The sequence below is a fragment of the Eucalyptus grandis genome, chromosome 4, assembly GCF_016545825.1.
Source record: "Eucalyptus grandis isolate ANBG69807.140 chromosome 4, ASM1654582v1, whole genome shotgun sequence".
Classification (NCBI taxonomy): Eukaryota; Viridiplantae; Streptophyta; class Magnoliopsida; order Myrtales; family Myrtaceae; genus Eucalyptus; species Eucalyptus grandis.
The window spans coordinates 12,909,356-12,925,869 of record NC_052615.1 but is presented as its reverse complement, the minus strand read 5'-3'; the positions used below and the strand labels follow the sequence as shown (position 1 = coordinate 12,925,869).

The window sequence follows — 16,514 nt, the reverse complement described above, 5'->3', positions numbered from 1 at the left end:
GTTATGAGTCCCATGATACCAATTCAACAAGCTTGTTCCGAGCACAACGCTTCGACCAAATGGAGTTCTCGTTTGTAGTCGCTTTGGACATCAAAATCCATTGTTTAGGCATGTGTTAGGACGCTTTTCTATTTCTTGTCATTTTCCGTGTTTTTTTTTTTTTTTCCAGATTATTTACTACTTAAGGTTAGTTTTTGGAATTTTACGCTACCTAGGGTTAACAACGTATTTGTTTCACCATTTCGATGTATCATACAACTTTCGTAATACTTTACAATATACATGAAAAGAGAACTCTTTTGGTTGCGCTTGTGGGCTCATTCGTCTGAATGTGGGTTTGTGGATTGTCAAATTCGTGTTCATCTATATCTTTGCTATCGATATCAAAATACAGTAATGTTCTTATCAATAATTTTTATATCAGTTAACTTTTTTAGAATTTTATCATCACCAAAAAATGATCATTTTTCTTAACAGAGCGGTAGAATCACCAAATTCTTGATAACAAGCAGTTTATGCTTGACAAGAAAACATAGTGTTCATGCTATATGAACGAGAGATTATTAGGATAAAATTCCTGCAACTACACACCCATGTACATGTGTGAAGTAACCCCAAAACATCCGAAGAAAGTGATACCAACATACTACACTAGCAATAATCATAGGAATAGTGTACTAAATAAGAGATTATTTCTTTTACAATGTTATTATTATCATCATACATAAACAGAACTAAACGAAACTTTAGCTAATACTAGTTGTACTGCCTCGGTCCCTTAAAAACTATGTGGTCATACTATCAAACCACTATATATTATCTTATTTACAAAGAATCAACTAAATCAATAAATTTGATTCAGGAAATAAATTAAATCAAGGCATGGAGAGAGATGGGTCTCTCCAATGTACCTCTTTAAACCCCCTCCATTTGGTTCTACACGCAATATTTATAATGCACAATGCGCTAACCATCATATGTCTTTTTGAGCTAGTGATATGGACACAATTTTGTGTTTGGCTCTAATTAGGGCTTCTCTTCTTCTGCCTCCGGCAAGTTTTGTACCACTGCATCCGATACATCTCTCAGTAGCTTAGACCAGTCCCTGTTCCACCATGTAGAAACAATATCAGGACCCATGGAATATAATACTTAAGCTATATATACTAATATGCACTTGCACTGACTAAGAAAATATATGAGGCATTTTACTGTGTTTTAAGTAATTCGTACTTTTTTAGTAATGGTGCTTCAATACACAGCTATTTTGTCTTCTACTCTCTAGTTTAATCTTTCGGGTCGATATTTTAGACTATGAATACCCTCTTTTCTTTTCTTATTCTGCGTATATCCACTGCTTTTCATGATAATATGACTTCTCGTCATCATTCGCAACAAGTCATGCTACAATTCGTAGTAGAAGATTAGAACAAAGGAGAGTTAAAGCATACCCTTTTGATGAACAGAAACTAAGACCGACAGTGTTCTTGGCTTCCTCAAGGGCATGCCTGTATCTTTGCAAATCCCCGGCCGAATGCGTCACCTCGTCCACGACGTGAAGCTGAGATGGTTTCACATCGCAAAAAATGGGTATCACCTTCTTCTTCGTCTCCATCAACAAAGCGAGCTCCTGGAGACAGAACCACGATTCGCAGTAACGAGGCGAGAACACCGCCACCCCAACTTTGCAACCATATATGGCCCCATTGATCTCATCAAACAGCTTATCTCCGGGCTTCATGCTCTTCCTATCCAAGAAAGGACGAAGGTCGAGCAAAGTCAGGAAATCGTACAACAAGCTGGCAATGTTCCGTTTGGTCTCGATACCACGGTGGTTTATGAACACGTTGCACGGCGGTCTTAGGGTTTGCATAATTTGGCTGTTGTGTCCAAGAATGAGGTCGTGACGAATTACGCTTTTCGCTACGGCTGCTGACAATCGCTGCATGGCTTTTTCAAGAAGCCAAAGTCAGTAACAAAAGGTATTTTTTAAAGTACTATACGATCTTATTCTGCTATAGGGCGCAATATACACGCATAGGGTGTGTTCATATATAGAGATAGATAGAGAGAGAAAGAGTTGGAGAGATAATTAGTCAGAAAATGGTTCGATATTCAAAAGAGGAGAATTATTCAACAGATTTTCGTCGGACCGAACGACCATTTTCCCCAAGAGAAATTACTTAGCATTCGATGAGGAAGTTTTGTCTTAACCTTCAAACACGTCCTTATCTTGGCCATCAAGAAATCGAATAGATCCGTATGTTGCTGCTACACCTACCGCTCTCATGGATTTCAAACACGCTGTTTTCTTGACTGATGAACTTCATGGTCTTTCAATTTGTACTTTCATTCGGGAGGCCTGATCAAACGTCGATTTCTTGCAATCTCTCGGGACCCTTGTATCGTAGAAAATAGCAGATTTTGGAGGGATAATACATGAATAAATTGATTAGTGTTGCTCTATCTATTATTCCGTTGTTATTTTGTTTCCCTTGAAGTTCGTTGAATAGAGCCAGCCCTCAAAGAAGGCTCCCCAAAGAAGACCAAACTCGAGATATAGACATATGCGAAAATCAAATAGTTCTTGTGCTATCGATCAAATAATTTTTACAGTTTAGAGAGGAAAACAAACTAAACTGATGGATGACTTAGAGATAAAAGCCGACGGCAAAAGCTTGAAACACACTTGCAAGAGCAGGAGTTTGGCAAAATAAAGCAAACTGAACAAAAATATGAAAAAATAAATAAATAAAGTAAAATCTTGTGATTTGTTTAGTGTGAACGTGCTTTAGTCCTAAGCTTGCTTCCATACTTCTTTTGAATCCTTGCCCACCACAGCACAGGTGATTTCCAAATTTCTCATTGGTTGTTGAACTAGTTTGGTCATTTTGCTCCTTGATCTTCAGAATTGCCGACTGCATGTTTCCGCGGCTATCGAATCGGTTTCTTGGAGGTTTTTACATGTCCATTTTGTGGTGCCCAATAATTTAAGGTTACTCTGCAACTAACTCTATTTTTATTTTTATTTTTTTGAAAAGTTGTCTACTCATATCCAATTCGCTGAGGCTATTATTACCGTGATCTGGCATTAGCCAACCTCCTTTGAGATTTTAAGGATTTTCACAGCTTCCTCCTATTTTCGAATCCCCTTCATTAGAGTCTGGCATTGCTCATTACCAATCTCTCAATTTCCATCTGCTAAATGCCAAACGTCTTTCTCTTGCCAGTCGTGCCAAATTTGTTGGGAATTTATAGTCAGAGAATTGAAAAAATAAGATTAAACTTTGAGACATACTAACACTCTTTTTAAAGAATTATTTACTCCACAATGTTGTTAATGATTATTGGTAATAACCCTTCATGATACAAGAAAGTCTTGAACGAGAATACTAGCTAGCAACTCTAGTATATTTCTAAAAACTCTCGAAAATAAATAATTGCAAAGAATGCTATATTTTTGGAAAGTAAATTGGACAAGACTTGATGAACATCGATACAAAAAACGAACGTACTTATCTCAATCTTTTTGAACAGAAGCAATCATTCGAAAAAAGTTGCAAAGTGAATAGATACATTCTCGAAAGATATGTTGAAAAGACATATTGGAAATTTGGAATAAAATAATAAAATAATTATTTTATTTTATTTTTAATCTGAATTTCACAATTTCTGAAAAATACCAATTGGACAAATACAACTTTTCAAAGATTGTGACATGCCTAATAAAAATTAGCAAAAATAACCGCATGAATAATAATGATGAATAATAATAATAATAATAATAATAATAATAATAATAATAATAATAATAATAATAATAATAATAATAATAATAATAATAATAATAATAATAATAATAATAATAATAATAATAATAATAATAATAATAATAATAATAATAATAATAATAATAATAATAATAATAATAATAACAATAACAATAACAACAACGAATTTATTCGCGCACCTACATGTGAGTATTATGAGATCTAGTTGTAACCCATTTCTTCATCTAAACAAGTTAGGAGACATCCACACTTATATAATGCCATGCCCCATGTACTTTTAATTTTTCTATGTTAGACAAGGAAAAAGCACTATTTTGTTTGTTTTACAAACAAATAACCAAAAACATTTTGGTGCCAATACATGTTCCCAACATTTAGTTATGTCTTACTATATATAATCAAAAGGAATGCTCCGGGTGTTTTGAACAACTACTCTCCCACTTGAGGTGACAATTTATTGGATCAACTAATTCATGCATATTGATGGATGTCTTTCAAATCAACATTTCAGTTTACTTGTGCTATGCACAGCAACATCAAGTTGGATAAGTTTGGTAAATTAAATAAATTATGAGTGAATGTTACTGCAATGTTTCCAATCCATTTGTCATTTGTAAAAATAAGGACCGTCGACTTAATTTTCTCAAATTGAAGAATAGTCGTTAACATTTTGGCTATAATTCAGGGGCGTGAATGTGGAAACCCGGCTATAAATCGATCTACAGAATACCTAGAAAACCTCATGAGCTGATTAAGGCCAGATCTTTGATTTATACCAGCGATCCTAATCCAGAGCAGTTTGAAGATAGTTAGTAAACATTCAAACAAATAACGTCCAGTTTCTAAGTTGGAAAGGCCCAGCATCCCAACCAACTATGCCAACTCCAAAGGATCATATAGTTTATCAGCATATGAGGCACGGTCCATTTAGCGTGCCTCAAATACCTCAAATGGTGTGAGAAAAATAAAACGATATATATATGCAGATTATGGCTTCTAAGTAGATCCACGGACAGGAAAGTTCTCGTTGTCATTTTATCAAATTTCGTCACCCAGGACATCATACACCTCCCAACACTTCCTCACTTCCATTTGCGAGTTTCTCAATCTCTCGGTCTTATGGTAGGGACCTGCAATACCTTTCCTTGAAGCTGCACAGCTTCAAGAACCTCTACTTCGTATGAAACTAGGACTAGGTTAGGGTTTTGGAGGTTGGTTTTGTTCCAGTTCGCTACTTCAAGTTCAAACATGAATTTTCTTCTTAGGCTGAAATTAAAGCTCAAGAGCTTGGACAATTAAAAATTTCTTCCTCTTCAGAGACTGTCCTCAACCACCCTTCAAAGAGCGCAGAAGGTAGACGTGGATATCCTCTAGGATTCAATGGACCTTCTAAATTATTCGTGAATAGCAAGAAATACTGGGCAAAAATATCAATGAGACCCCTGAGAGAAAGAGAGAGAATAGACTGACCGAAAGCTAGAAATGTCAGGCAAAAATAAAAATTTGGTAAAAGGAAACCTTGGACTGAGGCTCGTACCTATTTGGTACACAAGGGGTGCAATCCACAATACACTTGGTTTGGCCGAAGTTGATATTAGGAGTGAGCATAGTTTCAGAGTAAAATATAGAATCTAAGAACTAGACCAATGGGAACTTTTAGGTTTCAGGTTTCAAGTTATGCTAGATAGATTCCGAGTTCCAAAAAATAAGGAACCTATTTTGAGGAATGGGTTCCTAGATTCTTAGTTGGAGAAATCTAGAACCTGTAACCTGTAATCTCGTAACCTAGAATCTAGAATAAGTTTTAATGTTTTCTTGGTTCATGTCTTCAAATGATCTTATGATATTCCATGCCATTCGATGATGCATATACAATCTGGAAATATTAATCCAAGCCTCCATTTTATGACTAAAACTATTATTATTATTTTTAATGTTCATATTTTCTATATGTTTCTATGGTCAATGAATTGTAGCAAAGGTTTTAATTCATTATAATCATTTAATCAATAATATAGGTGAAACCTAAATAAATCTTGGAACCGACTCTAATATAACACAATAATTTACAGGTTCTAGGGTATCTAAGGTAGATTTTAGATTCTAAAAAATGAAAAATGTGTTCCAAAGAATAGGTTCTAGATTTTAGATGAAACCTATATGGAACTTGAAACTACTTACATCTAATTCATATGTGTGAAACCGACACTTTTACTTATTGTTATCAAACTAATAAGTGAAACCATTGATATAGTGAAAATGCGAGAGCTTCTCAATTTCCGGGAGATAGTAAAAATAAGGAAACAAGCTTTCTGTAATATTTTTGTACGGCTGGAAATCACACCAAACAGCTTAGGACAACAAAAATTCCACTTTTGGAATTGCTTTAACCTAACTTAAATAACTAATAGATAGCTGAGACGACATTTAAATAGAAATTAGTACGGTTTTGATAGTCTTTTATGACTCAATTAAAGGCATTAAATGTAGAAATAAGAAAAATATCCAAAGAAAAGGTAGACATGGAAGGATTGGAAAGCAATCCAAGGTTAAACTGAGAATGAAAAGGCAAATAAAGCCTAAATATCCTTTCACTAATAGATATTGGGAGTTCAAACACTGAAAAGGTAGCTGTAGCCTACACTTTGTGGTGATATTAGACATATATGGGTATAGAAAGTCGATATTTCTTGCTTAGAAATCAAATAATCATTTCAATAAGCTTTTTACTGAGATGTCCTTGTTGATTGATTCTTCATATCCTCATGAAAATTTTTAGGAAAAATCACCAAAAAAAGTCTTAAATCTTATGTATGAATTTCAGTTTAGTCTTAAACATTTCAATTTGATCCAGAATCTTTTGACGATTTACCAATTTAGTCATTTCGGCTAATTTTGGCAAAATTGTTAATGTAAATATGGTTGACACTAATATGGGCAATTATTTTCTTTCTTAATTTTTCTTATTTTTTTTTAAATTGTTGACTATGGCCAATTGTTGGCTATGGTCGAGGCCCGGCACTAGCGGAGGAAAAATGAAAAATAAAATAAAATAAAAAATTCAAAAAATTATAAAAGTTCAAAAAAAAAAATTGTAAAAATTGTAGTAAAAAATTTATTCATATTAGCGTTTAGCTATGTCATGTAAGATGATCGACATCTACATCTATAAATTCCAGTCAAATTAGCTAAAATGGCTACATTGGTAAATTGTTAAAGATTTAAAACTAACTTGACATCTATATAATAAAATTAGGACTTTTTTTGGTTAATTTTTTCCAAATTTTTGTCATACTATAGTTTAAAGTTTAGGCAAGTTCTGTGATACCTCATCGTGCGAGTGGTATCCTTTTACCGCAATTTCCTATCTGTCCGAAGCAGAAGAAACAAAAGAAAATCAATGAATTCAAGTCCAAATAATTGAATTCAGGTCCCCTGTACCCACTGTGTCCGAGGCTTTAAAACCGAAAGAATTGAATGGCAGGTCTGACATGTTACGACCAAGGAGTGCTCCCTCGGTTATATTTACTAAAATCAATCTAAACCATTAAAATAAACCGATTCCATGACGTGTCTTGTAAGATTTGACGATTCAGATTCATTTAGTACATGTCACAATCAGCACTTTCTTGACTAATGTTCCTTTTTCTTTTTTTCGTCAGAATTGACTAATGTTCCTTAGAAGCCAATCAGTTGGGAATTAAGCCCCATCTCAAAAGTCCTCAAATACAAATGTCGTATCGAGGAAATCCCATGAGAAAACTCGATACCTTTAATGGGAGGGAGATTAGTGAAAGAACTCAAGTTTAATCTCATTAATATATTTAAAGCTTTTAATAAAAATATATTGAATAAACATATTTGATATCGAACCTGTTATGAATATTATTGAAATTGGAGATGGAGTACTTATTTACTTAAACTCCTAAATTTAAAATTAGATAGGAGAAAAAAGTTCATATGTTTGTGATTGGGAGAGCAAGACTCTAAGATCTAAAATTAGACTAGGAGAGTGAGGAAGGAAATAAGTGGAAATAAAAAGGAAAGCAACTAGAAATGAGAGGAAAAGATCTAGGTCAAATCCCTCCCCTTCAAAAGTTGAAGAGACAAAGAAAGGCTGAAACTCAAATGAGGAGAGGGAGGGAGAGACTTAGTGTCAACATTAAAGTTGGGTTGTCAAAATTCCAAGAATTTTAGATTTGGAAAAATAAGTCAAAACCTATGAGCCGCAAGATTTATATTAATAAATAAGTAATAGTCAATGCCCTTAAGCTAAAAAGTCGTGAGCCCATTATAAATATTGTTTCCCACTGGGTTACCCGGCCACACCCCCCCCCCAACGGAGGGGTGGGTAACCCCATGGATCCTTGCGATGCCTTTCCGGGTAACCAATCCCGGCCAGGTACAGGGAAATGAAGAGGTTCGGGCCCTCAAGGGGGCCCGGGGTTCATCTCCCGTGTATTACTCAAATTGGGAATTTTTTATACTAATGCCCTTACATGCGCACCTTAACACGTTGACTATGGAAGATTTCGAAAACTTGAGGAGCTTCTTACACCCGTAAAGAAAATTGAAATACAGAGAAACATGATGGCGGTGGCGGGTGATAGCCAACGCGGCTGGGTGGCGACTTGGATGGCAGGAGAAGATTAGAGTTGGGTTGAGAGTATTAAGATTTGCGGTGATGCCAAAGTTCGATTTTATTTTATTTTTTATTTCGCTCTTTGTTATAGGAGTGCTAATCTTGACTTTTCAAATATGCATTTTTTTTTAAGGCCCATGGGGGTTCTCTTCTTCCTCCTAATTGGGTCCTTTATCCTCCTCCTTTTCTGCAGGATCTTTTGTATTCCGATCTTATATTAAGGCTCCGTTCGTTTCACGAAAATGATTTCCAGAAAAATATTTTCCGGATTTTCCGATGTTCGTTTCACGGAAAATCAACTATTCAAGAAAAAAATTTTCCATCAATAGAAAAAAAACTACCTTCAAAGTGGAAAACATTTTCCATAACTTCTTCCACCTTATATCTTTTTACCAACACATTTTTGTTTTATTTTTATGCTTTTTTTTTTCTTTTTTTCCTTTTCTTTTGTTCCTTTTCATCTTTCTTCCTTAGCTTGGCCGGTGGCCGGCCACGACGACGGCCGACGACCAGCGATCGGCAACCAACCGCGGCAACAAGCCAGCTCGAGCTCCGCCCCAGGCCGGCGAGGCGGAGCCTCGCCCGAGGCGAGCCCGAGCTCCACCGCCAAATTCGGCAAACTTGCGGCTTGCCAGAGCCCGACGAAACTCTAGCGAGCTCAGGCGAGATCGGCTAAGCCTCGACCTCGTCGGATCTGCGACCGGATCTTGGTCGATCTGCCGGCGATCGGCCATCGTCGGGCGTGCGGCGGCGGAGGAAGGAGGAAGGAGGAGGAAAAGAAAAAGGAAAAGGAAAAGAAAAGGAAAAAAAAAAAAAAAAGAAAAGAAAAAAAATAATAAATAATAAAAATTTCGATTTTTAAAATATAAATAATTAAAAATTCATTTTTAAAAATATAAAAAATAAAACTAATGAAAGGTGGAAAATAATAAAAAAATTTGTATTTTTAAAAATACAAATATTTTTGGTCAATTAAAAATATTAAATTTAATTTTTTGATAATTTTTCCTAATCAATTAAATTAGTTAACAAACGGTGAAAAATATTTTCCACTCAAAATTCAAGTTTCAGCCGAACACCAAAAATATAGTCATTTTCCTAAAAAATGATTTCTAGGAAAATGTTTTCCGGAGATGGCCCATTTTCCGCGAAACGAACGGACCCTAAATAACCTCAAAACTGAGAGTTTAATATATGAGTTGTTTTAGACCAAAATATATATATGCATTTTAATACTTGTGTTTCAAAAATACATGATACCAAGTAGCAAATTAATAAGTGATAGAAGAGGATTTCTGGAATCTTTTTTTCTAGCAATGCGAGATAGAGAAACTCATTCATGTATCCAGTAGAAATGTAGTTAATCTATTAGCTTTAATATCTGTGGCGTTATTCTTGTCCTTTGAGACGTCTTGGGCTTCCCTGCAAAGTCAAATCCAAATATCATCTTGTTTAACGTTCCTTCAATATTGGGGACTATTTGCACAATGGGCCAATCGAAGCCCGTCGTAGAAAGGCCCCCACTTAGTTCGCTGAAATATTGCGAAAATCAGGCCTGCTAGGCGTAGCTATTGATGAAGGGAATAATTTCTGATACGGCACCATAACATGACTCAAACTTAATATAAAATTAGGAATTGAAACTAATTATGTTCAGGTCAATTTCATATGAACCCACGACACACAATTAATGATCTTCATGTGCGCATGTAACTCGTTTAAATTAACAAGTTAGTGTCGACACGATTTGTGTATAAACCCTTTAGACACAATTAACTTATTTTGTTAACTATGAACATGTTTTTAGTTTGATTTGATGATATTTAATATTGCAATATGTAAGTATATTTTGTCAAAAAATTGAGAATATTTTTCATGTCAAGTTTGTGTTGATGGGTTGATTTTGTGTTGACAAGCTAACTCGTGTCACGGTGGATCATGCAATCATGTTTGTTAGCCAACTCATTATTTAATCATGTTACGTTGATTATGTTGTGTCAATTCATTAACTTTCAAATTGTATCCGTGTCAAATAGATCCATATGATTAACTAATAGCGTGATGTTTGGGTTGATCTATTTTGTAGTATACCCTTATATCGAGATGACATGAACACGATTGTTAACACAAATTGTCACCCTTGCATGTACATGCCCCCATCGTTCCTTCATTGTACCAGATAATATTGGATACCTATTTTTGTATAGAGACTCCGTAAAGATTGATTTACAAAACTATTCGAATAATCAATTTTGTGCCTTTTGAACTAAATAATTTGAATCCAAATCTCTCCGTAGCGTGCATCAAAGATATTCGATAAATGCGAAATTTAAGAACGTTATAGAATAGTCCTCAATTGCCTAATCCATGAAAGTCCAGTCGAAACTAAATTTAAAACTAGCAAATCCAATCTAATTAAATTCTGAAAAAGTTCACACTTTACGTATATATTAGAGGGAGAATACACTTCAACCACAAAAAGGAGAAATTACACAAACTTCTCCCAAAACTTTGGGGGTTGTCTACGCCTAAACTTTCAAGTATTTGCACGTTAAACCTAAACAGTCATTTCATTACAGTCGTTACTCCTTTGTTATATTTTGCATTAATTTGTGCAAGCACGTGAATTTTAAAAGGTAAATATGCATTTCTGACTTTTTTTCATAGACATCTCTCGTTTACACTTGATTTCTATAAAAACTGAAAAAATTAAGAAAATGGAGAATAATAAACTAGATAACATATAAATAATTAAAATGTCTTTAAAAAAGAAACGCAGTTAAGTAAAAAGGAGAAAAGCCTCAACAACAAAAGATTAAATTACAAAAATTGGATACTCATTAGGTACTCTTAAATGATTAATTAATACAAAAATATGATTGATCAATAAAAAATTTTAGAAAAATACCCTAGCTTCCAATTAATCATCTCCTTTTATGATTTAATAGCATTATTTTCTTTTATACATTTTTTTTAAAACATTTTTAATCACTCACTTAGACATTAATGTGCCCTTTTTATATACATAATGGATTGACCAATATTTTTAATTTGACCTTTATATTGAGTCGTTATCCCTTTTGTTTATTTTTTATTTATTTTCTTAAAATATCTTATTTAGTTCTATTAAAGTGATTATATTTATCAAATTTTAACAAATTTTTATTTTTTAAGATTATTTTTTACATTTATTTCCTTTATTATTAGTATTTTAATTTATTTATTTATTCTCTCATTTTCTATCTTTTCCATTTTCACAGCAATTAAGGGTAAAAGAGAAATTTCTTTCAAAAAACAATAAGATGAAAAATATACATTTGCCCCAAAAAAAGTCACATGTAATGCACATACTAACAGTGACAACTATAATAAGATAAAAATTTAAGGGGGTATTACCAATTAAAAGTTCATGAAGGCCGTCCCTAAAGTTTGTGGGATTTTTGTATAAAGGAAAATGTCACAAAAATTTCAAACTATACCCATTGTGATATATTTACCCTAAATCTTACTTTGCCAATTGCTATATATTTATCTTAAACTTTTTCCTATGACATAAAATCCCTTAAATTAAGTATTCATATGACATATTTATTCTTCATCAATGTTCCATTTGATAATTTTTCAATCACAGTAAGTGTCATATCAATATTGTTTACTTTTTAGCATCTATGTAGGTAGATTTTTAATGATCTTATTGGCAAAACTTTGACAAAGGGTAAATGTATCATACAAGTATAAGTTTGGAATTTTTAGTGCCACGTAAAAAGGAAGTTTAGGGAAAATATATCATAGTAAGCATAATTTATGATTTTTTATGGCTTTTACCTTTGTATAAAGTATTCTATGTTTAATTGTCTTAAATCAAATGACTTTCTAAGGTGGACTTTTTTTTTCGTCATTAAAATATTATTTTTTATTGAACCCAAGGACCTCCTAAGACACCATACAACATTGAGAAAACATTGGCTTGAGTGTAATACTCCACGTAGGATATCCAGAAAACCACTCAGCAATCCACATGTGTCGATCAGGCCCACATGAGGGATATTCAAAATTTACTACAGCTATCCTCTCTCTCTCCCTCCTTTGCGAAGTGCCTCTCAGTTGTGAAACGGGTTTACCAAAGCCCCGCCATCATGTTTTTCCCTCAAATCTCCCCCCCCCCTCCGCAAGCGAAAAAACCACAATGCTGCCGGGTGATTTCAACAGGGAGATAGAGGAGAGATGTAATAAATAAATGTGGACCTTTGAACAAAAAAAAGAGGGTCGGGTTTATATTCTTAATAGTCTTCGGTGTGGGCTTGGATCAACACGTATCGAAATATAAAAAGAATATAAACACGTTTTTTTGAACAAAAAAACGTTTAAATTTGAATATAATTTGTATAATTTTTTAATATTTTTATTTTTTATTTTTTTTTTCTATTTTCTTTCTTATTTTTCTTATTTTCTTATTTATTTTTCCTTTTTTTCTTTTTTTTTTTTTTTTCTTTTTTTCTTCTTTTGGCCGGTCGTCGGCCTCGGCCATGGCCAACAATTGGCTGACGAGGGCCAGCGGCCTCGCCCCCACGGGCTCGCCGGGCCCCAGGCAAGGCCGAGCCTCGCCGTAGTTGGGCGAGGCTCGGCCTCGCCTTGGCCGGGCGAGCTCGGCCTCGCCGGATTTGGGCGAGATCGAGCTCGCCCGCCCGGCGCGAGGTCGGCCTCGCCTCGCCAGGGGCCGGCGACGCTCCGGCAAGGTCACCGGCCCTCGACGGCGTCGCCGGCCATGGCCGAGGCTAGCGACCAATCAAAGAAAAAAAAAAAAAAAAGAAGAAAAAAGAATAAGAAAAAGAGAGAAGAAAATAGAAGAGAGAGAAAAAGTGTTCCTAAATTTTGTTACATAAACTTTTGTTCTTGTTTCTGTTCCAGATGTATTTCTGGGAACAAAAAAATAGATTTGGAACAAAAACGCAAACAAATGCGTTTTTGTTCCTTTTTTGTTCCTAGGAACAAAAAAAACAAAAACAAAAAACTGTTTTTAAACAGAAAAAAGAAGTGAAAACAAACAGGCCCTAAGTGATTTTTTATATGTCCTACATAGAGGGTTAAACTCAAACGATATTTTCTCATACAACACTAGCTTTAAAAGATCATTAGTCAAAGGCTACTTCTCTTTTTATTTATTTTCACAGCAATTGAGGGTAAAAGAGAGGGGCTCTATAGCTTAGCTGCAAAGTGCACAATATCCCAAGTTTTTCGATAACATATGATATAATGACCCAATATATGACACTGGTTTTTATCTTTAAGAAAGCTCAAGCTTTAGCATACCTTGTCACTTTAATCAGAAATGCCACGTGGCCACCAAAACCAAACAACGCCATATAATAAACACTGACATTCGACGTCCCTCTCTTTCTTTTGGGCACATATACGAAATGTTATATTTGGTAACTTGTTAATGTCCCTTTTTTTTTATGTCATTCATATAATATAGCTTTATCTCAAAACTCAAAAGTAGCAGGTTCGCCTACATACAACCGTATGCTAGCACATACCAAGTTAGTGGTTGGCTAAGTGGTCCGAAATATGATTTGCATGCAAGATGTCAAATGATCAACTCCACTCCCTAGGCAATCTCGGGAACTGTGGTTAGTCTACAATTAATAGGCTTGGTTTTATATGTATTAGTGGTCCTAGGCTTCCCCACTCACAACTTATGAGGTTATGATAACAAGCTCATTCAATGAACGGTTGGTGTTTCTTTGGCACTGTAATCGAAATTTCAATAGTGGATGGGGTAGCTTTCAATCCCATCCAAACCCTTTTATTTGTGAACCTTCTACGGGAACATGGACTTGATCAAACTAGGCTTTCATTCACAAGGCCTAATCATTTAGATGGAAACAGTGCGATATAGCTGGCCCAGATCTATTATCAAACAATGGCTCTATCAAGAATTGTTCATGCATCTAAGTAGAAAAGATATGACCACGTGACTCACAAAAAGCATATATTCCATGCTTCGTGCCGCAGCGGGACTACCATCAGAAAGCCGGTTTTTAATTATTAAATACAATTGTATTAACTGGAAGTTGCAATAATGTGATCTCACGGATCTTTCAAGTACCAGACTAGGATCATATGTTTGATCCGATCAAAGACAGACCATCTATGCTACCACTTGGAAATTTGTACAAAATTCTTTCTTTCTTTCTTTCTTCTTTCTCTTTCATTTTGCCTTTTTCTTTTGTCTTTTCATATCAGATGGAATTAATGACTATGGTTTGCTCCGTCCAGTTTGATTGAGATGGTTCGAATCTTCTCCACTTCCATTAAAATTCACAAGGTCAAAATTGTGAGAAATCAAGCACGAGGGGACTGGAGCGCAACTAAGAACACATAGTGACAAGAATAGTAGTGAGACAAAAAAAAGTGGCCCCGCAACAAATTACCACAGAAGTACGCAGTAGGAACTTTACAAGGATGGAGATGTCATTGAAAGGAGTTTGTATTTCCAAAGAAAACAAGGGGAAATTTGAAGGTTTCATCAGAAGCTAGTTGCTTTGATACTATTCTTGACAATGCTTACACGACGGACTATGTTTGTCTGTTCTTTTTTTTCTTTTTTTTTCCTTTACAAGAGCCAAAGAGAGTTTATAATGTATTCAGCTTACAAGGATACATGGACCCGAAAAATTAAACGAAGTAATCTTGCTGAATATTATTGAGCTAAATGTATCTTATAAACTTAATGAACAGGCTGCTTGGAGATTTTCTGGTAAGAAGTAAAGGAAGACTACTAGAATACCTGACTGATAATTTTTTTTATGGATGATTTCAACTGGAGAGACGATGCACAAGTGATTGCTGATGACTTTCCAGAGAGTTCAACAAACGTGGATCCAGTAGGTGAGCCCGAGCACCAGTCTGCATAGTGTGCAAGAAAACAGCTACAACTTTTGATCCAAACAGAGTTACGAGAACCATAATACCAATCCAGAAAGCTCGTTCCGAGCGCTTTACTTTGATCAAATGGGTTTCCCTGTAGCCTTTCGCATATTAGCAGCTTTGGCTAAAACTCGAGCAGTTTCTTGAAAATCATCGTTTAGGCGTGTCACAGAGTATTGTTTCTATTTTTTTTTTATCATTTTTCTTTGTTATTTTGGTTTATTGTTTATTTTCTCATATTGTTTACTGCTTAAGGTTGTTTTCAGGTTACTGACCAAAAAAACGAGGTTATTTTCAGGTTTATCGATGTCACCTAGGATTAGCACTGTACTTATTTGATCTTTTCGATGAATCATGCAGCTTCCAATATATTTTACAGAACAAAGAGATTTCTCTTTTTGTTGAATCTCTCTTTGATTGATCAATGTGTGATATTCCGAATCCTAATTACTAATGGAATCAAAATGATCTCTGGATTTATCAGGAGATCCTTTCAATTGGCTAGAATCCGTTACTTGAACAAAACTAGATCTTGTAGAATCATATGCTAGATGCAAATGTGCATAATAGATCGATATGAACATCATGAGCTATCCCACAATAAAACCTGTTGTTGCTGATACCTTCTTCTTGGTTCCTTCTTATCCTCCTTTTAGGACCCGAGCTCAGATCGCCTGAGTGCATGTTTGCAAATCGTGGAGTTCATGTTGTTTATCTATTTCTTTGCAATGTTAATTGATACCAACACATGGTAATTTTTTTTTTTTTTTTTACTAATATTTTCCAACTCTTTCATAAATCTACTAACACAGAATACAAGCGGTTTAGGTTTAATAATAAAGCATCTTATTTATGCTCTATGAACAATAGATTATGAGGATAAAATTCATGCACGTGCGCACCTGTTTGCACGTGTGATATAACCCTCTTTCACAAGAGGAGATAATAAGCAAAAATCCTGGATATAACGTTCTAAGGAAGGGATACAAGAAAGTTTCGAATGATCTCCATTTTATTGATTTTGCATTATGGTCGGAGAAACATGAAGGAAATAATCATTTGAATAGTGCACTAAAAAAGAGGTTTATTCTTTAGACTAAAGATGTACAATTTTATTATCATCAGAGATTAAGAAAATTATACTAAACTTA

The 16,514-nt window shown here is 34.7% G+C and overlaps 1 protein-coding gene across 1 annotated transcript; it reads right to left on the bottom strand.

Moving 5' to 3' along the window:
- Positions 1-1,026: 1,026 nt before the first annotated feature.
- LOC104442646 (TIR-only protein) lies at positions 1,027-1,948 on the bottom strand. The gene is made up of 2 exons (XM_010056050.2): positions 1,452-1,948; positions 1,027-1,105 (listed from the first exon to the last, which is right to left on the bottom strand). Exons 1-2 carry the CDS (start codon positions 1,946-1,948, stop codon positions 1,027-1,029), a joined length of 576 nt encoding a protein of 191 aa, XP_010054352.2.
- Between the last annotated feature and the right edge of the window lie 14,566 nt (positions 1,949-16,514).

What these genes read in the sequence shown, in the direction of transcription:
- LOC104442646 (XM_010056050.2), bottom strand. Translation starts at nt 1,948, where the DNA reads ATGCAGCGATTGTCAGCAGCCGTAGCGAAAAGCGTAATTCGTCACGAC. An exon ending in AGTTTCTGTTCATCAAAAGG is followed by an intron (nt 1,106 to 1,451) that starts GTATGCTTTAAC and finishes ATGGTGGAACAG; the next exon opens with GGACTGGTCTAAGCTACTGA.